The sequence below is a fragment of the Podarcis muralis genome, chromosome 7 (genome assembly GCF_964188315.1).
Source record: "Podarcis muralis chromosome 7, rPodMur119.hap1.1, whole genome shotgun sequence".
NCBI classification, from domain to species: Eukaryota; Metazoa; Chordata; class Lepidosauria; order Squamata; family Lacertidae; genus Podarcis; species Podarcis muralis.
Genome location: NC_135661.1, coordinates 2,406,190 through 2,432,540, shown reverse-complemented (window position 1 = coordinate 2,432,540; position 26,351 = coordinate 2,406,190). Strand labels below are relative to the sequence as shown.

The window sequence follows — 26,351 nt, the reverse complement described above, 5'->3', positions numbered from 1 at the left end:
TATCCCACCGTTTTTTCCATGTGGTTCACCCCAGTTTTCAGCTAATCCCTACCACGACCCTGCAAAGTAGGTTAGGTGGCTGGCTCAAGGTCACCCAGGTGAGCTTCATGACTCTGGGGGGATTTGAACCCAGGGCCACGTCCGACACTCTAACCACTACACCACTCTGGTTTCCTAGAGTATTTGTGCTATGGGGCCATGGGCACAGCTGGGGTGTGGGTGTATGCAGCTGCCCTCCTCCAAAAAAAATCAAGTAAGTCAATAAAAATACTTACCTAACTGACCAATCGCTTCACAGATAACTCAGTTCTCTCCCCACCCCCCCAAATCCTGATGTATGGGGCAGCTATATAAATTCAGTAAGTGAATAGTCAGTCAGTCAGTTTTATTGCACATAGCCAAAGGCTGCCGCAATGTACACAGGATCATTCAACAATTAAAAGAAAATATGCTGGATTAATACAAAAAACTTAAAACATTTATATTATCAAGACACTACTCTAAACAGAGCTATAAAAGTACCTTAATATATAGGTTAAGACATTAAACAATAAAATTTATAGGCTAAAATCACCACATGGCCACTAATATATTAAAAAATAATGTTAATACAATGTGCAATTATATTCGGAGTAGAAAGGGTCAAATAAATTCATCTCCTTTACAGTTGGTGGCTATCTTGGCTATATAATTTGCTCTAATTTTCCTAGCGATGGGAGACACAGAGGCACACCAACAAACAAACGTGTTTGCATTAGGGGATGTAGTAAGTGTTGTTTAGTCGTGTCCGCCTCTTCGTGACCCCATGGACCAGAGCACGCCAGGCACTCCTGTCTTCCACTGCCTCCCGCAGTTTGGTCAAACTCATGCTGGTAGCTTCGAGAACACTCTCCAACCATCTCGTCCTCTGTCCTCCCCTTCTCCTTGCGCCCTCCATCTTTCCCAACATCAGGGTCTTTTCCAGGGAGTCTTCTCTTCTCATGAGGTGGCCAAAGTATTGGAGCCTCAGCTTCAGGATCTGTCCTTCCAGTGAGCACTCAGGGCTGATTTCCTTCAGAATGGAGAGGTTTGATCTTCTTGCAGTCCATGGGACTCTCAAGAGTCTTCTCCAGCACCAGAATTCAAAAGCATCAATTCTTCGGCGATCAGCCTTCTTTATGGTCCAGCTCTCACTTCCATACATCACTACTGGGAAAACCATGGCTTTAACTAGACGGACCTTTGTTGGCAAGGTGATTTCTCTGCTTTATTAGATGCTGTCTAGGTTTGTCATTGCTTTTCTCCCAAGAAGCAGGCGTCTTTTAATTTCGTGGCTGCTGTCACCATCTGCAGTGATCATGGAGCCCAAGAAAGTAAAATCTCTCACTGCCTCCATTTCTTCCCCTTCTATTTGCCAGGAGGTGATGGGACCAGTGGCCATGATCTTCGTTTTTTTGATGTTGAGCTTCAGACCATATTTTGCGCTCTCCTCTTTCACCCTCTTTAAAAGGTTCCTTAATTCCTCCTCACTTTCTGCCATCAAGGTTGTGTCATCTGCATATCTGAGGGTGTTGATATTTCTGAAGTAGTAAGTAGTAGTAAGTAGTAAGTAAGTAAATAGTAAGTAGTAAGTGAATAAATATGGGGCAAGTCAGCCCCGCGAAACGTGCAGCAAAGCGGCGCCCTTGCGCGCCCCTCTCGAGATCCCTGCCGCGGCCCCATCGGAGAGGCTGCGGCGGCTGTGGGCTGTCCGAGCCCCCCTTGGCTTCCCCCCGTTGCATTTCCCTCGGTTGAAAGGAAGGCGCGGGAGCTTGGTTTGCAACGGAAAGGGAGTCTCTTCCTCCGCTTCTCCCCTGTCCTCCCTCCTCACTGAGGGACAGTCGCTTGGCTCGGTTATTTCTTTGGCAGGGACACAGGTGAGATCTCCCCACCCGAGCGGTGTCAAGGCTGTCCGCCGTCGGGAACAGGATACTGGGTTAGGAGGAGAGGCTTTCCCGATTTGCTCCAGCGGGGCTCCTCTTCCGTTCTTAGGTAGAAGGAGTGCAGAGCAGGCCTGCATGCAATGGCCTAGGGCCACCAGAAAACCACTCGCATCATGCAAATCGGAAGGGGGTGAATCAGGAATAAACAACCCCCTGAAGACAAATGCGGATCTGGGAGCAGGGAGGTTATCCAGTGCAGGATGCAGGATTGGGGCCACCAAGCCCCAAACAGATCGGTGCTGGTAATTATTATTATTATTATTATTATTATTATTATTATTATTATTATTATTACAGTGGTACCTCGGGTTACATATGCTACAGGTTACAAACGCTTCAGGTTATAGACTCTGCTAACCCAGAAATAGTACCTCGGTTTAAGAACTTTGCTCCAGGATGAGAACAGAAATCGCGCAGCGGCGGTGTGGCGGCAGCGGGAGGCCCCATTAGCTAAAGTGGTGCTTCAGGTTAAGAACGGACCTCCGGAACGAATTAAGTACTTAACCAGAGGTGCCACTGTAATAATAATAATAATAATAATAATAATAACAATAATAATAATATATTATTTATACCCCGCCCCTCTGGCTGGGTTTCCCCAGCCACTCTGGGCAGCTTCCAACAAAATATTAAAATACAATGGTCTGTTAAACATTAAAAGCTTCCCTAAACAGGGCTGCCTTCAGATGTCTTCTAAAAGTCTGGTAGTTGTTGTCCTCTTTGACATCTGGTGGGAGGGTGTTCCACAGGGAGGGCGCCACTACCGAGAAGGCCCTCTGCCTGGTTCCCTGTAACTTGGCTTCTCGCAGTGAGGGAACCGCCAGAAGGCCCTTGGCACTGGACCTCAGTGTCCAGGCAGAACGATGGGAGATATACTGGACTGAGGCCATTTAGGGCCTTTGAACACTTTGAATTGTGCTTGGAAACGAAAATCTACCCACCTGGCGCTCTCCTCACCTCCGATGTCTCCCCCCCCTCTTTCCCCCTGCAACGCAGCAGCTTTCAGATTGTGGCGCCTTCAGAAGGAGCGTCTGGAGAAAGAGGAGATTCGCGCCCAGGAAGCTCTCGCCCTCCTGGAGAAAAAGAGGCTGGTGAGCGCGTTTGAGGCCTGGCGTTCCCGCTACAGGGCAGCCCGGCGGATCCTGCCATTGGTGGCTCAGGTGCAGAAAGGGGTGCTAAGCTGGTGAGCTGAGCACAGTGATGATAATTTTATATGTGGGCTTCTTGGTCGCACCTTACGTTCTTAACCTTTTTGCGACAACTTTCTTGGGTAGGTTTGCATTAGCACAGTGTTTCCCAACCTCAGGTCTCTGGCTGTTTTTGGACTACAACTCCCATCATCCCTAGCTAGCAGGAATTGTAGACCCAAAACAACCTGGAGTCCCTAGTTTCTAAAACACTACATTAGCATTACGCAATGCTGCTCTATGTCTTTGCATGATTACCGTATTTTTCGCTCTATAACACGCACCAGACCATAACACGCACGTAGTTTTTAGAGGAGGAAAACAAGAAAAAAATATTCTAAACAAAACAGTGGATGTATGATTTTTGTGGATCATGCTGTGGCCACAGACATGTGATCTGACGGTGAGTTTGGGGTAGCCCAATGCAAAAATCCTGAGGATCCATGTGGATCCATGCTAAAGTCGCCCTAAAGTCGCAGGGGCGCTGGGGGAGTGAACAGGAAGCAGGAGGAGGAGAACAATCCCTCTCACACACAGACACACACACACACAGAGTATCAATCCTAAAGTCGCAGGAGAGGCAGGGGCGCTGGGAGTGGGAAGCAAGAGAAGGAGAACGATCCCCCCCCCCCTCTCTCACACACACAGTATCAATCCTAAAGTCGCAGGAGAGCGCAGGGGCGCTGGGAGAGTGAAGGGGAAGCAAGAGGAGAATGATGCCTCACACACACACAGACACACACACACACACACACACACACACACACACACACAGAGTATCAATCCTAAAGTCGCAGGAGAGCGCAGGGGCGCTGGGAGTGGGAAGCAAGAGAAAGAGAACGATCCCCCCCCTCTCTCTCTCTCTCACACACACACACACAGTATCAATCCTAAAGTCGCAGGAGAGCGCAGGGGCGCTGGGAGAGTGAACGGGAAGCAAGAGGAGAACGATGCCTCACACACACACACAGACACACACACACACACACACACACACACACACAAAGAGTATCAATCCTAAAGTCGCAGGGGCGCTGGAAGTAGCAGGGGCGCTGGGAGAGTGAAGGGGAAGCAAGAGAAGGAGAACGATGCCTCACACACAGAGAGACACACACAGAGTATCACTCCTAAAGTCGCAGGAGAGCGCTGGGGCGCTGGGAGAGTGAACAGGAAGGAGGAGGAGGAGAACGATAGCTCAAACACACACACACACACACACACACACACACAGCCCCTACAGTGGCTGATCCAAAATCGGACAGCAAAAAACTGCAGGCAGGGACACGGGGTTGTTTTAAAGCAACCAGCCCCGATCTGCTTCTCTCCCTCCTCCCGGCTAGGCTGGCTGAAAAGCTTTGCTGCTACTTAGCAGCTCAGTGGAGAAGAGAGAGGGACATAGAGCACGGGGTTGTTTTAAAGCAACCAACCCCGCTCTGCTTCTCTCCCTCCTGCCCGGCTCGGCTCGCTGACAGGAGCCGCTTACACCCGCTTTGCAGTTTCAAAGAGAGCCACGGACTGCTCACAACTGCAGCGGATTCCCCTGCCATCTGTAGGCATTCGCTCCATAACACGCACAGACATTTCCCCTTACTTTCCAGGAGGAAAAAACTGCGTGTTATAGAGCGAAAAATACGGTATGTATCACAGAAGGAGTTGGTCTACAGCAGAAATACATCACAAGAGGCAGTCTCCAGCAGAAAACCTGTTTGCCAGGATATCTGTTAATGGTCACTGATCGCTTTACCTGAGCAGCCTGGCCTTTCCTTTGCGATGGTAAATACTTTAAATTCCTGAATCCTGGTCACAGGTTCACCCTATTCACACACAAATACGCCCTTAAGACAGGTAAGCAAAAGACAATGGAGAGGCTTTCCCATTTCCTTCCTCCTTGCAGAGAAATATTTGAGGTCAGTTTCAGAGACTCAAAGTGACTTCAGGATGGGTCTCCTGTACTATCTCAGGCACGTGGTTTATATCCTTATGTGTGTGTGTTTGCCTTGTAAATTTATGATTTATATATTTGAGATTTATATATTCTTACAACAACCCTCAGGGTCTCTTCCAACTCTACAATTCTATGATTCTATTATTCCTTCGCCAGCTGCCTCAATAACCAAACCTCTCCATCCTTCCTTCCAAATTTCTGTGTCCTTCCTTTTCTGTTACTCTTAGTCGGGCACTAGAATTTTCAATAACAAAACTGGTTTTTCCTCTCCTTCCCTTCTCTTCTCTTCTCTTCTCTTCTCTTCTCTTCTCTTCTCTGCAGACCTTCCATCTCCTCCTCCTGTCGGGCTCCCTCCCCCTGCAAGCATGACGGGTGCAGAGACCCCTGAGGACGACTCTCTGCTCAGTAAGTGGCTAGTCCCTAACCCACTGTTATAGAAAACACTGCTCCTTTTCCCTTATGGGGTATCCAAGAGCCCAGATAGAGTCCTTCTGTGGGTTCCCCATCGGTAGGAGAAAATAACAGAGGCCAGCCAGAGAATATGGAAAAGCAAAGCGGCTAGTAAGCCTGATCTTTATCCAACTGTTGCAACAAGGTCCTCACTCACCACATACAGGAGGGAGGAGGGACCCAGAACAATGGTGTGCAAGCCCTTATATAGACTTTTGAAGTTGCCCACCTTGTAGCCAGAGACCACCCCCCAAAGCATCATACATACATCACAGAAGGGGGTGGTCTACAGCAGAAATACATCACAAGAGGCTGTCTCCAGCAGAAATCCTAGGATACCTGAAAATGGCCACTGATTGCTTTACCTGGGCAGCCTGACCATGCTTTTGTGAAGGTAAATACCTGAATTCCTGAATTCAGGTCACAGGCTCACCCTCTTCATACACAAATACGCCCTTAAGACAGGTAAGCAAAAGTCAATGCCATTTCCTTCCCCCTTTCAGAGAAATATTTGAGGACAATTTGGGAGAGTCAAAATGGTTTGGGAGAGTCAAAATGGCTTTAGGATTGTTCTCCTGTACTATTTCAGACACGTGGTTTATATACTTATGCATGTGTTTGCCTTGTACATTTATGAAGGTTTATTTAATATTCTTATACCACCCCCCCAGCATGGGTCATTGCAGCCTGCATGTGAAGAAAGCCAGAGGCTATGCTGCCAGGAGGGGGCTGAGTTGGGGTGCCCTGCTGTGCCCCCCAAAGCCATTGTTATGGTCAGAAGAAAGCTGTTTTTTTGGCGGTGGGGGGGGGCAATGGAATAATTAGCTGCCTGCTGGAAATTGTCTGGCAGGGAGAGGGGTGTCGTGGAGCGAGGGCAATGGTGCTCAGTGGTTAGAGCGCCTGCTTTGCAGGTTCAGCTCAGGGCGGCGTCACCAGGTAGTGCTGGAAATCTCCCTGCAGAGCTGCTGCCAGTCAGAGTCAACATTATTGAGCTAGGTGGACTGATGGTCCGACTCGGTCGGCGAAGACAGCTTCCCGTTATTCTATCCGAGAACAAGTTGGGTGCCTGGGAATTTTTGGGTGGGCGTTTAAGGAGTGCTTTGTGATGATCCCATGGACGATCTCTCTACCCCTGGACTTTTGCAATGAGGGAAGGGGAGGTTTGGCCAGCCAAACTGACTCAGCCAACAGGAAGAAGCCCGCAGACCTCTCTCTCTTTTATTGTTCTCCTTCTGCGACTCAAAGTGATTTTCCAGCTCACCCGCCCCAGGGAGTGAGAGGCAAGGCACTGAGCGCAGGGCTCCTTAAAAGGAATCAAAGACTTGGGGCTGATTTTTACACGACTGGAGCAACTGCAGGGCCGGGGGGGGGGGTGACATTTGCCAAGCCTTTACAGGGTGCAGGCGGATAAATCTGCCTGGATATTTGCCTGGATTTGCCTGGTCCTCTGCTCCGCTACCCCCACCCTGCTGCCTTTGCCAGGCCTCTTCCCTCTCTTTAAGAGCCTGGCGGCCGGATCAGGCCAAAAAACCTCATCTGGCCCAAGCGTCCAGTTCTCAGCGTGGCCAAACAGATGCTCCAACAGGCAGCAGCCCCAGGGTGCAGCAGCAGCACCCTCCCCGCTTGTGAGTCACAGGGATTTGGAGGTAGACTGCGCCTGCATCTGGAGGCTCCATCGGTTGAGCGTAGTGAAGCTAAGAAGCGGCGAAGGGCCTGGTGGATCAGGCCAGTGTGCCCCATCTAGTCCACAGAGTCCTGCTCTCACAGCGGCCAACCAGATGCCCATTGTGGGAAGCCCGCAAGCAGGACCCGGGTGCGAAAGAAGCTGGAATCCCCGTGGTTCCCAGAAACAGGCATTCTGAAGTATTACTGCTCCGGATTGTGGAGCCTTTCCCCTTAAAACCCTCCCTTTGTTTAGAAGGGGCCTGCCTCCCCACCCCACCTTCTATGGGTCTGCTTGTATCTCCTTTTGTAACTCCTTTCCAGGAGTTGGGGCCAAGATGGCTTCTCCTCGCAAGCCCACATCTGGCTCCCCAGATGTGCCCCAGGCCATCTCCCAGGCCTTGTCCCAAACAGGTGAGGCTGTGGCAGGAGATTCAGCCTTGACATTGTTCCTGGGGCAGCAGGCTTGCCCCAGGCCGCTGTCTCATCCCTTGCCCTCTTCAGAGGGGGCCACATCCCCCAAAATGCTTCTTTGTCTCTGAGAGCCAGTCTTGCATAGTGGTTTCATCATCGGACTTGGATTCAAATCCCTCCACTCGGCCAGGAAGTTCACTGGGTGTGACCTTGGGGGCCAGCGCCCCTGCCTCTCAGCCTGATCTACCTCACAGTGCTGTTGTGGGGATTGAAATGCGGAAGGGGGAGAACAGTGGGATATGAATGCCGTGAATGTTTCCTGCTTGGCAGGGGGTTGGACTCGATGGCCCTTGTGGTCTCTTCCAACTCTATGATTCTATGATTCTATGAAACAGAAAGAGATAAAGGCTGCCTGCCTATTCCCTGACAATAGCTGTGCCCCAGCAGAGAGCGAACTGCACTCTACATGCGCTCAGAGGAAGCACCTTCCTCTGCTGTTTTGCTCCCACCTTCCAGAGCTGAGTTTCCAGCACTTAAAATAATAATAATAATAATAATAATAATAATCTCTTATCAATAATAATAATAATAATAATAATAATAATAATAATAATAATAATACAGTGGTACCTCGGGTTACATACGCTTCAGGTTACATATGCTTCAGGTTACAGACTCCGCTAACCCAGAAATACTACCTCGGGTTAAGAACTTTGCTTCAGGATGAGAACAGAAATCGTGCTTTGGCGGCGCGGCGGCAGTGGGAGGCCCCATTAGCTAAAGTGGTGCTTCAGGTTAAGAACAGTTTCAGGTTAAGAACAGACCTCCGGAACGAATTAAGTACTTAACCAGAGGTACCACTGTAATAATAATAATAAATTTTATTTATATCCTGCCTCCCCCAGCCGAAGCCGGGCTCACAGCGGCTAACAACAATAAAAGTAACACAGCATTCTAAAATCAATTCATTCTAGAATCAATTCAAAATCGAATTAATGGCAACCGTTGGGCTGGAGTTCTGGGAGGATTACCGAGGGAGGGAGTCAGGCTGTGCCCTGACCAAAGGCCAGGTGGAACAGCTCCGTCTTGCAGGCCCTGCGGAAAGATGTCAAGTCCCGCAGGGCCCTGGTCTCTTGTGACAGAGCGTTCCACCAGATCGGGGCCACAGCCGAGAAAGCCCTGAGCTTCAAAGGGCTGGATTAATCCTTGGGGTGATACTAACCCCGGAGGCAACAATATGGGTCACCCCCCAAAAAAAATATGTTGCAGAACCTGGCATGAAAGATTTGCATGTGGCTGTGGCAAGGAAGAGAGTAAGGCAATGGGGTTTTTTTTTTTTGGGGGGGTGAGAGAACCGCCCCTTTCCATTTCCTCCTCCCAAACATTCATCCCCCTTAGGAAAAACAATACTGTTAGGGCATTAGAAAGGGCTGTTTGAATCCATGGGCATGGCACATTCTTTGGGGGTGACTCTGCAGGCAGGGAGGAGCGGGCAGCTCTTGCCAGGTCATGGGGGCACAGTGGCACATGGGGCATCTGAATGGGGCCTTTGTATGGGTCGGACAACGGGTACCCCTGTTTGCCCGGGCTGCATTGGAGTGGGATACAGGCACCCTGGCACCCCTGCCTTGGGTTGCTGTCCTGGGAGTTGGAGAAGGAGGGCTAATGCAATTCTGGGCTGCATCCCCAGAAGTCTAGTGTCCAGACCAAGGGAAGTACCGTATTTTTCGCCCCATAGGACGCACCAAGTTTTTTGGGGGGGAAATAAGGGGAAAAATTTTTCTTCCCCCCCCCAGGCGCTTGTGGGGCTGGCAGCGGGGAGAAGCGCTCTTCTCCCCGCCGCCCGCCTTCAGATCAGGTCCGGGGACAGCAGGAAGATGCGCTGCGTCTCCCCACTGTCCCCGGAGCTTGCGGGGCTGGCGGTGGGGTCTCCCCGCTGTCAGCCTCCAAACCACTTCGGGAGACAGCGGGATGGCGGCGTTCCACCTCCCTCTGTCCCCCGACCTTGTGGGGCTGGCGCTGGGGCTCTCCTGAAGCCTGGAGAGTGAGAGGGGTCGGTGCGCACCGACCCCTCTCGCTCTCCAGGCTTCAGCGAAAGCCTGCATTCGCCCCATAGGACGCACACACATTTCCCCTTCATTTTTGGAGGGGGAAAAGTGCGTCCTATAGGGCGAAAAATACGGTAATACCGTATTGGCCCGGATATAAGCAGCACCCACAAATAAGCTGCACCTTTAAAATTCGGGGGGGGGGGGGAGACAATACAGTGGTACCTTAATTTGTTCTGGAGGTCCGTTCTTAACCTGAAGCTGTTCTTAACCTGAGGTACCACTTTAGCTAATGAGGCCTGCCGCTGCCGCCGTGCCGCTGCCACACGATTTCTGTTCTCATCCTGAAGCAGAAAGGCAGCATGGCATGTCAGATTAAGACCTTGGAGAGACCAGGCTTCAAATCCCCCAACTCAGCCATGAAGCTCCCTGGGTGATGTCGGGCCAGAGTCACTTCTCTCTCAGCCTCACCTACTTCACAGGGCTGTTGTGAGAGAAAAACAGGGAGAGGGAGAATCATGTAGGCCGCCTTGAGCTCACTGGAGGAAAAAAGTGGGACAGAACTATAATCAATCAATCAATAGTCCTGCTCAGAGTGGATCTGTTGAAAACAATACAGCAGCTGGGAAACCCAGCCAGATGGACGGTGTATAAATATATTATTATTATTATTATTATTATTATTAGTCTCAGGGTTCCTGTTTTGACTCACTGCCTAGCCTTGGTCACATCACCTGCCTCTTCCTAGATGGCCACCTGTCATGAATTCTTTAGTAGAGATTCCTGCATTGCAGGGGTTTGGACTAGATCGCCCTTGGTGTCCTCTTGATTCTACAATTCCCTGCTCTTTGTCCTACCCCAGGGCTGCTGTGCAGCCAGACACAAGACCAGCTGGGCAGTGTCCTATCCCCCCATTGACAAAGTGCAGTTAAGGGGCCCAGTTAACTGGAGTTAAGATTATCATGTCTCAAGAGCGGGGCCTTTTCTGCAGCGGCTCCATGGCGATGAAACGCAGTCTGCTAAGAAACAGGCCTCTGATCTCCCCAGATCTCCTGCTGCAGGCAGTGAAAATGTGTGTTTAGGGACAAGGACAGGCAGACAACTTTGCCTAGCTTACAATACACTGTTTAACACAATTGTAATTTAATTTGCTTTGTATTTGTGTGTGTGTGTGTGTGTGTGTGTGTGTGTGTGTGTGTGTGTGTGTGTGTTTTAAAGGTGGCTTAGAAATATTGCAAACAAGTAAAGGAGTACATTTTAAAATTAGCCAAACAGCCTTGCAATGAGCTAGCGGGTCTGGGAGCCCATCTCAGTGCCAGATGCAGCAGAATCGGCCCTTTTTCTTCTTCCCCCGGGAAGTCAGAGCAGCAAACACCTTGAATTCTGCAGAGGCTGGAAGCCAAGGGGCCAGTCACTACCCTGGCAGTAATTCCTGCATTGCAGCGGGTTGGACTAGATGACCCTTGGGTCCCTCTTCTAAATCTGTGATTCTGCGATTCCCTGCTCTTTGCTCTTTTTGCTGTATAACTCTGCCCTGCCTCAGGGCTGCTGTGCAGCCAGACACAAGACCAGCCTGGCGGTGTCCTATCTCCCCGTCCAAAAAGTGCAGTTAAGGGCCCCAGTTAACTGCCTCGGATGAAAGGTAGCAGCCAAGCAGAGCTGCCTCTCGCCCCCGTTCCGTTTCCCTGCAGGGAAAGCGCCTGATGCAGACACGGCTCTCGCTGCAGAGGCACCTGGAGCCCCGAAAACGTTGCTGTCGCACACCCTTCCGTCGCTTGGCCTCGCAGCTGGGCCTGGGAGCTGCCGCTGGCCAGTGCTCCTGGCAGGCAGCCTGTGTGAAATCTGGGGGTGGCGAGGCTGATATCCAGGGCCTTTTTGTCTCTCTTTCCCTCCCCTTCACGGACTTCCACCTCATCTCCCCATCTTGGAAGGAGGGGTCTGCTGAGGCCTTGCATGCCTGTGTGGGGGCAGGGAGGCATGTCTCATGAAAGCTATCGCCTGGGTGGGGTGGCATATTTGGTGCCTTTCATTTGAGACACACACACACACACACACACACACACACATTCTCTGCCAAGAGTTCCCTTGCGCTACAGTTAGGGCTTTGAAATCCTTCGCACTCGCATCTCCGGCAGCTTCCATTTTGCAGGAAGTCGGCGACATGTTCTTTCTGCGGTTCTGGCAACTAGGCCCTCACTTGTCTTCATTGCCCCTTGCTTGCTTCCATTACCCCACTGCCTTCCTCTGATGCAGAGCAGGGAACAATGTGGCCCTTCAGATGTTCTTGGACTCAAATTGTCTCTTACTGTTGGCCATGTTGGCTAATGGGAGCTGGCGTCCCGACAGTGCCAGAGGTTCCCCCTCTGTGAACTACTTCTTCTTCTTCTTCTCCTCCTCCTCCTCCTCCTCCTTCTTCTTCAGCGATCCCTCGTAGCCAAGTAAGATTGTCTTCCATAAACACGGTTTTAACAGTGAGTCCGTAAGTGACTGTGGAGGCCAATTCTGGATCCACACGTCCTTCCACAGTGGGGACATAGGTTTCTGGGCGGAAGTTGATCACAATGAGGGTTTGCCAAGCGTGCCTTCCTCTTAGCACGTTTCTCCCTTGCATCCTGAGCATAGCTGTCAACCTTCCCTTTTTTTGGCGGGAAATTCCCTTATTCCAGCGCCGTTTCCCGCTGCTTCCCGCTGCTATCCCGGATTATTAGATATCCCATAGACTGTCCCCGGGACATGTGAGGCTGCTGATCCCTTATTTTCAAGGCTGCTGATCCCTTATTTTCAAATCTGAAAGTTGACAGCTATGGTCCTGAGTTCGAGTGTCTTCAAAGCCCATGACACCTTTGGTAAACGCTGTTCTCCAATTGGAGCGCTCGCAGGCCAGTGTTTCCCAGTTGTTGGCATTTATACTACATTTTTAAAGATTTGCCTTGAGAGAATCTCTGTGAATCTCATTTGCCTTCACTGCCCCTCTCTACCTCCATCATTGGGCTTCACTGTCTCCGATGCTGCCTTGCAGTAAGGAAACTTTCGACACACACGAGAATTCTCATTAGTATCTGTCGTCGTGAGTGTTTAGGTAAGAGAAGGCTATCTTCTGTATTAAGTCACTAACGGGACCAACAATCTCCTAACTGTCTCCTTTCCATCATCTCTCCCCTCTAGTCTATTTCCGGGCCCTGGTGAATTTCACAAAGTCCATCGACTACAGCTCCCGCCTGGATGATGTCAACTCAGAGGAGTTCCAGGATGTCTCCAAAGCGGTGGTGGACACGGTAAGGCCTGATTCTGTCCCATTTCCACAAAGGAGCTGTCCCAAGGGGACAGAGATCATGACCCTTTGGACAGTCTTATCCTCCTCTAATTTTATACCCCTGTGCGTTTGGATCAAAATAAGCACCTACTCCCATAAGATTCCCTTGAACTCAATGTTTTAACATCTGCTAGGGTATACCTGTTCCATGTTCCACCCTCCCTGGGGTTAAGATGTTAATGTATCAGGAGCAGGGCCTTTTCTGCAGTGGCTCCATGGTGATGAAACGCACACGCCTCTGATCTCCCCAGATCTCCTGTTGCAGGCAGTGAAAATGTGTGTTTGGGGACAAGCAGACAGCTTTGCATAGCTTTCAGTGCATCGTTTAACACAGGCTTCCTCAACCTCGTCCCTCCAGACGTTTTGAGACTACAATTCCCATCATCCCACTGGCCCTGCTAGCTAGGGATCTTGGGAGTTGTAGGCTTAAAACAGCAGTTCTTAAGCTGTGGGTCCCCAGATGCTGTTGGACTACAACTCCCATCATCCCTGAGCTCTGGCCTTGCTAGCTAGGGGTGATGGGAGTTGTAGTTCAACAACATCTGGGGACCCACAGGTTGAGAAAGGCTGGCTTAAAACATCTGGAGGGCCGAGGTTGAGGAAGCCTGGTTTAACACAATTGTAATTTAATTTGCTTTGTATTTTGTGTGTGTGTGTTTTTTAAAGGTGGCTTAGAAATATTGCAGATAAGTAAATGAGTACATTTTAAAATTAGCCAAAGAGCCTTGGGAGGAGCTAGCAGGTCTGGGGGCCCCTCTCAGTACCAGATGCAGCAGAACTGGCCCTCTTCCTTATCCCCCGAAAGGTCAGAGCAGCAAACACCTTGAATGGTTCTACCCTGGCAGGGATTCCTGCATTTCAGGGGATTGGACTCAGCGACCATTTGGGCCCCTTCCAACTCTGCAATTCTACAAGGCTGATGCAATTTTCTCTCTGCAGCTGGAGTCTGAATACTACAAGATCCCCGGAGAGCAGGTGGTTAGCGTGGTCTTCATCAAGTGAGTCCAGGGGTTGGTTTCCATGTCCAGGGTGCCACGGAGGCAGGATTTAACCCCCGCCTTTGCTGTTTACTTTTAAGGAGCTTGCATTGCAGGCAGAAGCTCTTAACCGGGTGATGTGAGATTGTGGGAGCAAGCAGAGTGTAGGAGAAAGACCAAGAAGCCCCACCAAGAATGGCCCCAATCCTTAGAAAAAGGATGGGGGACACCTGGGCTGGTGCAGAACTACAACTCCCATCTCTACAATGGGCAATGCTAGTGGCCAGGGCTGGATGGAGCTGGAGTCTAGCAACACCCAGAAGGCTGCCTTCCCTGCCCCTAGCTGCCTCCATCACAATCTTGCTTTGTTTTAGAAGAGGGAAAGGGAATGTGTGGCCCTCAAGACATTGCTGGGCTCCAGATGACGTTGGATTCGAACTCACATCCTTCCTGACCGTTGACCATGCTGGCTAGTGATTGCTGAAGTGCCAACAACAACAACAACAACTTATTATTTGTACCCCGCCCATCTGGCTGGGCTTCCCCAGCCACTCTGGGCGGCTTCCAACAAAAATTAAAAATACATTAAAATGTCACACATTAAAAACTTCCCTGAACAGGGCTGCCTTCAGATGTCTTTTAAAGAGAAGATAGCTGCTTATTTCCTTCACATCTGAAGGGAGGGCGTTCCACAGGGCGGGCGCCTCTACCGAAAAGGCCCTCTACCTGGTTCCCTGTAGCTATTGCTAAAATACAATAATCTATTAAACATTAAAAGCTTCCCTAAACAGGGCTGCCTTCAGATGTCTTCTAAAAGTTTGGTAGTTTTTTTTCTCTTTGACATCTGGTGGGAGGGCGTTCCACAGGGCGGGCGCCTCTACCGAAAAGGCCCTCTACCTGGTTCCCTGTAGCTTTGCTTCTCGCAGTGAGGGAACCGCCAGAAGGCCCTCAGCGCTGGACCTCAGCGTCCGGGCAGAACGATGGGGATGGAGACGCTCCTTCAGATATACTGGACCGAGGTCGTTTAGGGCTTTAGCACCAACACTTTGAATTGTGCTCGGAAACTGGGAGCCAATGTAGGTCTCTCAGGACCTGTGCTATATGGTCTCGGCAGCTGCCCCCGTCACCAGTCTAACTGCCGCATTCTGGATTAGTTGTAGTTTCCGGGTCACCTCCAAAGGTAGCCCCACGCAGAGTGCATTGCAGTAGTCCAAGCGGACAACATTTGAAGGCTACAGGTTTCCCATCACTGAAGTAGACCATAACTTGCATTCAGTGCCTCTGGCTACCTCCAATCAACCTCCTTTCAATGCAGGGACAGGGACCCTGTAGCTGTCCTTGGACTCAGCCTCCCACCCTCAGCCCTGACCACTAGGCATGCTGGCCGGGGCCGGTGAAAGGCAAAGTTTTTCCAGCATCTGAAGGATCACCCCTTTCCCAGCCTTGCTTTAGAGAAGACCTTGTTCCAATGTTGACGAGATGACGAGATCCAGAAATTTGTTTCCCCTCCCCTGTTTGTTTCTTTTAATCAACAGCTGCAAATTGAGATATTTTAGGAGATGCAAAGAGGTTGAGGGAAGTTCTTTCACATGTGGTGGACTTGTAAAAGGGTAAAAGAGTATTGGGAAATGATCCGTAATGAATTGGAAAAAAATGTTTTAAAAGTACTTTTCAAAACAAAAACAGAGTCCATTTTCTTGGGGATACATTCAGACTGAAATTCCCAGGTGTCAAAAAAGGTTATTTATGTATGCCACTATTGCAGCCCATGTTTTGTTAGCCCAAAAATGGAAAACGAGTGAGGTCCCAACCAAAGAAGAATGGCAACTTAAGCTGCCGGAATATGTGCAGCTTGCAGACTTAACATATAGAATAAGAGAACAAGAAGAACATATGTTTAGATAAGATTGGAAAATGTGTATTGAATATATGGGAAATAATTCTGTACAGCTGAAAACGTTGGCAGTATTAAGATTAATTCAGTGTAAATAAGTTTTGATGGATGTAATAATGGTTTAGTTTTTGTATAACATGCAGGGATTTATGATATGCAAAATGAACCATGGAAAGAGAAGAAGGGAAGTCATTAATATTTTAAGGATGCTTAAATGAGTATTCTAAATTGTAAAACAGAAAATTTAATGAAAAATTATACAAAAAAGAGAGAGAGATATTTTAGGACAGTGGTTCCCAAACTTGGGTCTCCAGCTGGCTTTGGACTACAACTCCCATCATCCCTAAATCAGTCCCCAAAGCAGCTCGAGAGCCACGTTTGGGAAACACTGTTTTAGGATCTGAACAGCACAATCCCTGGAAAGGAAGAGTTAGGTGGGAGGTGGGAATTGGACCCTGTCTCCAGACTCAGGTTTTACCCCCTTCAGCACATGATGGGTCCGTGAATTGTGCCCACGCACCTTCTTTCCCCCCCAGAGAGATTGACGGCTACATCTTCGTGGAGCTGGACGTGGGCTCCGAGAGGAACGTGGACGAGGACCAGATCCGCCAGGTGCTTTTCTCGGTCATTGAGAGCGGCTCCATCGCCTCCTACGTCACCTCCACGTGGGGATTCCAGTTCCGCCGCTTGGGAGCAGGTGAACCAGACTGGAACCTATATGTGGGTTAGGGTGGGGTGGAGTTTATTGTGGAAATGGGCGCCCCCCCCGTCCCATTCACCATTAACTGTCCATTTGCTTTCAGCCCAAACCCCGCCTCCCCCCATTACAATGGAGCCCCCAGGTGAGTGTGGCGTCAGAGGGGTGCAATGGGACCTGGAGGCGTCTGTCCCAGGGGCAGAATAGGGTCGGGGAGCCCCTTTCTCGCCAGGCACCTCCCCTCTCAGTTTGAGGGAAGGTGGGTCAACCCAGGGCCCCCAGATGTTGTTGGACTACGATTCCCAACATCCTCAGCCAGTGTAGGCAATTGTCAGGGTTGGTGGCTGTCCAAGAACAAATGAGGACCCCTAGTTGAAGTGCACTGGTCTGTGTGGTTGGGGGAGAAATTCGCATTCAGTTCACTTTAGAAGGGAGATCCCTTCAAATTCACACTTCGTGAAACACAAACTGAAACATAGTCATCCTTGCAAGCTGGCACTTGTGCAAATTTCAGGACACCGTTTTCCAAACAAGCGATGTGTGCAAAAAAGTATATATTGTGCGGGGGGCGAGGGCGTGAAATATGAGCGAAATAACATGCCCCAAATGCATTATACTAGAGAAAATCCCTTGCAGAACAGTGTCAGAAACACTATTCAAAAATGAGTTTGCTGAGAGAAGTTTGCACTAAAGTGATGATCGGTTTTCACAAGTGTTGTTTCTCCCTTGCTGCCAGCCAAAATTGCAAATTGCTGTGGAAATGCGGAGAAACTGATTAAAAAAATAATAATCTTCAATTAAAGAGAACCATAAAACAAATATAAAACAGATCAGAAACAAAAGCAGCTATCGTAGCAACAGTCAAAATACAAAAAAGCAGGAGATCTAAAACCAGTTCAAATCCTGAAACTGAATTTAAGATAGGAAAGGAGGGAAACTGGGTTGAAATGGATGAATTTCCCCATCCCTAATGATCACCCCCTTCCCAGGAACCGTCACCCCCCCTCCCTTTGGCTCCTCCTCAGCACCTCCTTGGAATCCCGTATGGAAGAAAACATCCGAGATTGTTCTTGCAGCTGCAGGGCTCACATTTCACCATCTGTGAGGTCTGGCCAGAGTGATCTTTGCAGATTGTAAGAGGGAGGTTTCGGAGCAACCCTATGCTCTCCACACAGAGAGAGCACACACTTCTCTTGCTCAGCTATATAGCAGGAGAGGCCGCCTCCGTAGCGACACATTTCCACCACGGCTGTGCTAGCGGTGCATCTGAGTGCCGGTCGCTCAAAAGTGCCAGAGGGAGGAGCTGCTACTGCACTCTCAAGTCCTGTTTTGCGGTTTCCCATAATCTCATCCCACTTTTAATTTGCACACTGCCTTTCTATATTAACATTCGCAAGGCGGTTTGCAAGCTTGAGGAATCAGCAAGGATTGCACACCTTCTGACAACCTGCTCCAATACCAAAAACATGTCATAATAAAAATAGAACAACAATCCATTAAAATATACAGTGGTACCTTGGTTCTTGAACCAAGTTTCTTGACCCGTTTTGGAACGCGAATGCCAAAAACCCGCAAATAAATGCTTCCGTTTTCGAATGCACCTCAGAAATCAAACGGCTTCTGCTGCATGTTGTTCCATTTTCTCAATTGAATTTGCAGATAGCCCTGTTTGCGCCTTGGTTTTTGAACGTTTCGAAACTCGGAACGGTACCACTGTATCAGCACACTGTAAAATTAAATTTCAGCACATAATAATGAAGCAGAAATTCGTTCTTCGCAATTGCAATAGATAATTTCTAAACTATAATCAACAAAAAATAACGGCAAGTCACAGGGCATAAAATAGCACAATACAAATTGAGAAACAAAGACACACAAAATTATTTTTCAGAAATATATACTTGAACTCCTTTTCCCCCCAGGTGCTTCTGCTGTTCCTAAAGTCATGGTCTGGGAAATCCTCCCAGGACTGGAGGAGGTGGGTCGAGGCAGGTGGCACAAGCCATTGCCTGGTGGCCAGCACAAAGTCTCTCTCATCTGGCATCTGTTTGGCCACTTTGGGGACAGGATGCAGGACTTGATGGGCAGAACCTCATTCAGCACGCTCGTCTTATACGCTTGTTGTTGTTTAGTCGTTTAGTCATGTCCGACTCTTCGTGAACCCATGGACCAGAGCACGCCAGGCACTCCTGTCTTCCACTGCCTCCCGCAGTTGGGTCAAACTCATGCTGGTAGCTTCGAGAACACTGTCCAGCCACCTCGTCCTCTGTCGTCCCCTTCTCCTTGGGCCCTCCATCTTTCCCAACATCAGGGTCTTTTCCAGGAAGTCTTCGCTTCTCATGAGGTGGCCAAAGTCTTGGAGCCTCAGCTTCAGGATCTGTCCTTCCAGTGAGCACTCAGGGCTGATTTCCTTCAGAATGGAGAGGTTTGATCTTCTTGCAGTCCATGGGACTCTCAAGAGTCTCCTCCAGCACCATAATTCCAAAGCATCAATTCTTTGGTGATCAGCCTTCTTTATGGTCCAGCTCTCACTTCCAGACATCACTACTGGGAAAACCGTAGCTTTAACTATACGCTTAGGTTCAGCTAAACAACCTCCCTATTGCGTCTCCTGAACACACTGCCACTGAAGTTGCAACGGGCAACCCTGGATCTCTAGTGGGAGAAAAACATCTCTGAGCTGTGCATGGATCGGCAGAGCTACCTGCCTGTTGCACAGCCCTTTTCGAGGGGGTGGTGGCCTCCAGGTCCCTTTGCGCTCGCCTGCTTGTGTTGTGCCGTGTGTTTCTCTGTCAGTGTGAGTGATGGACACCCCTGGCCCCTCCCTCGGGATCTGTGAATCATGCCCGAAGGAACACAAGCCTCTCCCTCCAGCTGGGCTGTGGCACGCAAGGGCAGGGACTGGCATGTTGCTTCCTGATGCCCGCCCCGCCGGGCAGAGTGCAGTGCCTGGTTTACAGCAGTGTGACGTGGTTGGGAAAGGGCCGCAACTCAGCGGGCAGAGTCCCTGCTTGGCATGCAGAAGGTCCCAGTTCCAGTCTCCAGGAATGTATCTCAGTAGGCTGGGGAAAATTTCTCTGCCTGAAACTCTGCTGAGCCATTGCTGCCAATTATTATTATTATTATTATTATTATTATTATTATTATTATTATTATTATTTTATTTATATCCCACCCATCTGGCCACTCTGGGCGGCTCCCAACAGGATATTAAAAACATGATGAAACATCAAACATTAAAAACTTCCCTAAACAGGGCTGCTTTCAGATGTCTTCTAAAAGTCAGGTAGTTGTTTATTTCCTTGACATCTGATGGGAGGGCATTCCACACTGAGAAGGCCCTCTGCCTGGTTCCGTGTAACCTCACATCTCGCAAGGAGGGAACTGCCAGAAGGCCCTTGGCGCTGGATCTCAGTGTCCTGCCTGAATGATGGGGGTGCAGACGCTCCTTCAGGTATACTGAACCAAGGCTGTTTAGGGCTTTCAAGGTCAGCACCGACACTTTGAATTGTGCTCGGAAATGCACTGGGAGCCAATGTAGATCTCTCAGGACCGGTGTTATGTGGTTTTGGCGACCACTCCCAGTCACCAGTCTAACTGCCACATTCTTGATTAGTTGTAGTTTCTGGGTACCCTTCAAAGGTAGCCCCACATAGAGTGCATTGCAGTAGTCCAAGCGGGAGATGATCAAAGCATGCACGACTCTGCAAGACAGTCTGCGGCAGATTGAGCTGGTAGACAGCTGCTCTGGACACAGAGGACCATAAGAGAGCCGCTCCTCTGGCTTCCTGGGCTCCGTCTGGATTTGGGGACTGCAAGGCAAAATCCTTGCCTGCACCAGGCAGGTCCAGGAACATTGGGAGCTGCGTTGTGCTGAGTCAGACTACCGGTCCATCTAGCTCAGTGCTGCCTACACTGGCTGGCAGCAGTGGCCCTCCAGGGTTTCAGACAGGGGAAAGTTCCCACTTCTGTCTGGAGGTGCTGCCCTTAGGGGTTGAACAATGCGTGCCAAGCCGGTGCTCTGCCACTGAACCACGCTCCTTCCCATCACGATAAAACAAGTTTCTAGACCTCATGGTTCTGAATAGTAAAGGACTAATCTGAACAAGGCATGCTCCCTTATATCAATTCAGAGCACTGAGTGCACCTTGCTCTGTATTTTTCTACCCTGTGACTGGCAACAATATCTCTGTCGGGGACTGAGCCTGCAGCCTTCTCCATGCTGAGCCCCACCGCTGAGTCTGGGGGAACTTCAGAGTGCTCCACTGCCTCCTTCCCTGACCCCCTGTGCTGGGACGATGGAGAGTCTGTTTGTATTGATGCCGATCTGTGAAGTAACTATCCAAAAAGCAGGAAGGAAGCTTAGATTTAGAAGTCTGGGGCGTTTGTGTGGCTGGCTCTTGGTTTGCTTGGCTTGTGCTAGTAGCCCCCTAACTGTGTGCTGTGGGTTTTGGTGTGTGCCAAAGGTGGGGTTCTGCTTTCTGGGTGGGTGGGGGTGGAACACAGCTTGGAAGGGGGCAGGTTTGCTTGCCTGGGGGGTGCTGGGGTTCATTCCCAGCATGATGAATTGCCCCCCCCCCAAGGCTGGGTGAAGCCTTTCCCAGGAATAGTAGTCTAGCCCCCTGCAATGGAGGAGTCACAGCTAATAGAATCACAGAATTGCAAGGGACCCCGCAGGGTCATCCAGCCCAACCCGCTACAATTCAGGAATTACAGGGGGCAATGCAGTTAATTCTAAAGCCAAGCTAGACTCTGTTAGGTTATTTAGGGTATCCTCAGAGACCATGGGAAGGTTCAAATTCATCGGCGCGAACCCTCACTCAACTGCTGTGGGGATAAAGGAGGCAGCCAGGAGGGATAGGATGGGATGAGGGGGTAGAATTCAGCTATTGCAGAATTCAGCGGTCAGGTTGCTCACCGGAGCAAAACGGTTTGAGCACATTACACCGATCCTGGTCGGAGTGCACTGGCTACCGATTAGTTTCTGGGCCCAACTCAAAGTGCTGGTTTTGACTTATAAAGCCTTAAATGGCTCAGGACTGCAATACCTCAAGAACCGCCTCTTTCCATATGAACCTACCCAGACCCTGAGATCATTTTCTGAGGCCCTCCTTCATGTACCTCCTTGAGAGGTCCGGAGGGTGGCAACACGAGAACGGGGCCTTCTCTGCAGTGGCTCCCCGTCTGTGGAATGCCCTCCCCAGGGAAGTTCACCTGGCGCCTTCATTGCACACCTTTAGGCGCCAGGCAAAAATGTTCCTTTTTAACCAGGCCCTTGGTTGATCTGTTTGACATCCTATACCCCTTTAAAATGTGGCTCTTTTCTGGGAGGTGTGTGTGTTACTAGGTTGTTGTTTTCATTCTGATTATATATGTTATGATTTTTTTCTGTGAACCGCCCTCAGACCTCAGTATAGGGCGGTATATAAACTCAATAAATAATAATAATAATAGAGAGAAAAGGAGTCACTCTTGTCACCATGGTCAGCCCTTAAAGTGAGTGAGAGAAGGGAAGATTGTGCCCGTAGCTGCAAGAGACCCGTGGAAGGGGGCGGGTGATGACATACTAGTGCAATTTAAAGCGTGGCAAATTTGCACTGTGAGCTGGATTGAGGTTTTGGTGGAGTCGCTCCTTTCCTCGAAAGAGTGCAGCCAGCTTCTCCCCGCTACACCCCCAACCTCTCTCTGCAAGAGTGGCCCTGATGCCCCTTATTTGCTTTCAGTGACACCCGTGGTTCGCGCTTGCACAGCCGATGAGTTCAGGTGCAGGAGTGGCGAGTGCATCTCCAAAGAGTTCCTCTGTGACAGCCGATCGGACTGCCGGGACATGTCGGACGAGCTGGACTGCGGTGAGCATGGCTGTGGGCTGGGGGTGATGGTGCGACGGCGCAACAGCACTTTCCCCCCTTGGGCCCGCCCTCACCTAAATATAGTGCACCCACCTCACAGAACAACAATTCCACAAATTCCTACAAACTATCCCAGATTAGGGACACGGGTGGCGCTGTGGGTTAAACCACAGAGCCTAGGACTTGCCGATCAGAAGGTCGGCGGTTCAAATCCCCACAAAGGGGGGGCTCCCATTGCTCGGTCTCTGCTCCTGCCAACCTAGCAGTTTGAAAGCGCGTCAAAGTGCAAGTAGATAAATAGGTACCACTCTGGTGGGAAGGTAAACGGCGTTTCCGTGCGCTGCTCTGGTTCGCCAGAAGTGGCTTAGTCATGCTGGCTGTATGCCAGCTCCCTTGGCCAATAAAGCGAGATGAGTGCCGCAACCCCAGAGTCGGCCATGACTGGACCTAATGGTCAGGGGTCCCTTTACCTTTACCTATCCTTTACCTTTACAGGGGTCCCTTTACCTTTACCTATCCAGATTATCTTGTGGCTGACTTGTGTGAGGAAAAACTTAATAATTTGGAGTCTCAGGCAGGATTTGATCAAACAAACAAGCGATTTTATTTAACAAAATAAGTTTATGACACAAAGTGGGTAAAACATAGGCTACTTCAGGTTATAATGCTCTTTCTCAGCTGTTGCACAGCTGTTGCCGCTTAATACTTTGGTTCTTAAAGAAGGTGTTTTCTGTCAGTTACACACCCTTTTAACAACCCTACTCCAATTGCCTTCTCAATCCGGCCCGCAGACGGTCCGGGAATCAGTGTGTTTTTACATGAGTCGAATGTGTGCTTTTATTTAAAATGCATCTCTGGGTCATTTGTGGGGCACAGGAATTCATTCATTATTTTTTTCCAAAACATAGTCTGGCCCCCTGCAAGCTCTGAGGGACAGTGGACCGGCCCCCTGCTGAAAAAGTTTGCTGACCCTTGCTCAAAATCCTCTCCTTTTCAAGTCCCCCTCCTGGAACCCTGGCCAATCAGAGGCTGCCATTCGTTAACTGTTTGCTGGCAGGGAAAAAGAAAAAGAAAACACTTGGGGACCCAACCTGCCCAGCAAAACAAACTTTTCCGTCATAGATGGCAGTGGGGGGGGGCAGAGTATTCACGGCCGGCATCCCTTTCACCCCCACGAGTCCGTAATGCCTGCATTGCTTGGGTTTGGACTAGATGACTCTTGGCATCCCTTCCAACTCTATAGCTCCCGAGTGCAGCAGCGATGAGTTCGGCTGCGACAACGGCGAATGTGTCCTCCTGGAGGATCGCTGCGATGGCCACGCCGACTGTGATGACGCCTCGGACGAGGACGGCTGCGGTGAGGAACGAGGCAGGGGGCGGCCTAGGCAGAAGCTGTTGCTGCCCCCTGCCCCATTTGGGAAAAAGAAAAACTTTTAGCACTTCTTATTTTATTCTTAATATTTTTTATTCAATTTCACACTGTGCATTTGTATTCAATCATTAATCACAATCATCAACATTTAGGATTCCCTGAATCCTTTGATTCACCCCTCTATGGTTTCCATTATCAAACTTTTTCTACTGCATTACATATATTTTCTCTTTTTTTCTTAAAATAATCCCTTTTTTCCTTAATTTTTGAAACATTACAAGCATTGCTCAGATCCTGCCAAAGTTTTTAGTTGTTTACAGTGTTCTTTTAGGTTAATTGTAAATGTTTTCCATTCCTTATTAAAGTTTCTATCTTCCAGGTTTCTGATGTTTAAATGAGTATTTTAAATTGTAAAACAGAAAATTTAATAAACATTTTACACACACACACACACACACACACACACACACACACACACAGTGTCAAACCTCGGTTCCCGAAAGCCTCCATTATGTTTTGGTTCCCAAACGCCCCAAACCCAGAAGTAAATGTTCCGGTTTTCGAACGATTTTCAGAAGCTGAATGTGCTACTGTTTTGAGTTTCCCTATCGTGTTGAGGTTTCCGCTTTCAGTTTTCAGTTGTCAAACGTTTTGGAAGTCGAACGGTCTTCTGGAATGGATTATGTTTGACAACCGAGGTTTGACTGTATATAAAATAAAGATGAGGAGAATTTGAATTCTCCTTATCCTTTTGACTTCCCGGCATCCCCCTCTCTATCAAGCCACAGCGAGGATCAAGCGATTCATCCTAGTCTCCCTTGCGTCGTCCGGGAGAGGCAAGTTCTGAGTTCGAGACCAAAACTCTGGAAGTCTCGGGACGAGGCACTGACTTCCTCCTTTCTCCCCTCTCTGCAGGCATTACCACCCCTCGGCCGCCTGTCACCTCCGCCCGGCCCGGCACCACTCGGGTGCCCGCTACCACGGCCTCAGTGACCACCCGCCGAGCCCCAGTCACCACTCTGCCTGGGGCCTTCCCCGCCAAGCCCTCCCTGCCCCCCTTCCCTCGACCTTGCCGGAAGGACGAGGCTGTCTGCTCCAACAAGCAGTGCATCCCCCGGGACTACCTCTGCGATGGGGAGAGGGATTGCAGCGACGGAAGCGACGAGAGCAGATGCGGTGAGCGCCCGTTGGCGAGTTGCTTGAGGAGCCGGACCACGGATCCACTGAGCTCTGTGTGGGCTGCACTGACTGGCAGCAGCTTTCCAGAGTTTCGGCAGGGGGACATTCCCAGCCCTACCTGGAGAATGGAAGCTGGGGCCTTCTGCATGCAAGGCAGATGTCCCACCATGGGGCTTGAAAGCAAATTTTCTAGTCTTTGTGGTGCTGAAAAATGCACTGATTGATATAAGGAGCAGTCTTGTACAGAGTCAGACCATTTCGCTCTGGCTACATGGACTGGCGGGACGCGGGTGGCGCTGTGGGTTCCATCCCTCCGAGGTTATATTTATATTTATAATCTTGCAAGTTGGCTGGTCTATTTACTTAACCGACCTGGAACAATCTACCAGAGAAAAGGCCGCCGCCCATGGGACAGAGGGTCATTGATGAATGATAATCCAGCTTCTACCTAGGGTTTTAATAGGTCATAAGATTTTATGGTATTTATATTTGTAATGTATTTCTGTCTGTGTTTCTCCTTTGATGCTATGGCCTGTCGGCTACGCAAATAAAGTCTATTATCTATTATCCACAGAGCCTAGGGCTTGCCGATCAGAAGGTCGGCAGTTCGAATCCCCGCGACGGGGCGAGCTCCCATTGCTTGGTCCCTGCTCCTGCCAACCTAGCAGTTCGAAAGCACGTCAAAGTGCAAGTAGATAAATAGGTACCGCTCTGGCAGGAAGGTAAACGGCGTTTTCGTGCGCTGCTCTGGTTCACCAGAAGCGGCTTAGTCCTGCTGGCCATATGACCCGGAAGCTGTACGCCGGCTCCCTCGGCCAATAAAGCGAGATGAGCGCCGCAACCCCAGAGTCTGTCACGACTGGACCTAATGGTCAGGGGTACCTTTACCTTTACCTTTTTACACAGACTGGCAGCAGTGGCCCATCAGGCAGGGGATATTCCCCACCTGGAGAAGCTGCCAGGGATTGAACCTGGGGCCTTCTGCATGCCAAGCAGATGTTCTGCTGCTGAGCTACAGCTTACCAGGGCCCCAGAGTAATCTAGCATCAGCTTCTGTTTTGTGGGGCTAAGTAGGACCTTGATTGATCATCGAGTCCTAGAATTGTGATCATAAACTATTTGCTACAATTTTAGCTGACAGATTAAAAAAGATGGTAACTACATCAGTCCACAGAGACCAAGCCAGGTTCTTACTAGGCCGACAAATGAAGGACAATGTAAGGTATCTAATTAACTTAATAGAGTGTTTGGAAGTGAGAAATGAAAAACAGGCCACATTAATATTTTTAGATGTGGAGAAAGCTTTTGATAATATTTCTTGGCCATTTTTGATTAAGGTATTAGAGAAAATGGAAATAGGGAAATCTTTCCTGGCTGGAATTAAAGCGATCTATACTGATCAA

At 49.6% G+C, this 26,351-nt stretch overlaps 1 protein-coding gene and 1 long non-coding RNA gene across 2 annotated transcripts in view; one reads left to right on the top strand and one right to left on the bottom strand.

Annotated features, from left to right (window-relative positions):
* The window catches only part of LOC144328327 (uncharacterized), a 52,810-nt gene extending 42,655 nt beyond the window's left edge, over nt 1–10,155 (bottom strand). The window contains exon 1 of the long non-coding RNA XR_013393504.1: nt 9,606–10,155. This is a non-coding gene — a long non-coding RNA (uncharacterized LOC144328327). The remainder of the gene's footprint in view (nt 1–9,605) is intronic.
* The window catches only part of LOC144328326 (basement membrane-specific heparan sulfate proteoglycan core protein-like), a 150,260-nt gene continuing 129,302 nt past the window's right edge, over nt 5,394–26,351 (top strand). Inside the window, exons 1-7 of the mRNA XM_077931004.1 lie at nt 5,394–5,498; nt 12,833–12,942; nt 13,920–13,978; nt 16,388–16,548; nt 22,272–22,397; nt 23,641–23,754; nt 24,685–24,945. Of these exons, the coding sequence (XP_077787130.1) occupies nt 5,459–5,498; nt 12,833–12,942; nt 13,920–13,978; nt 16,388–16,548; nt 22,272–22,397; nt 23,641–23,754; nt 24,685–24,945 (871 nt within the window). The 5' untranslated portion in view covers nt 5,394–5,458. The remainder of the gene's footprint in view (nt 5,499–12,832; nt 12,943–13,919; nt 13,979–16,387; nt 16,549–22,271; nt 22,398–23,640; nt 23,755–24,684; nt 24,946–26,351) is intronic.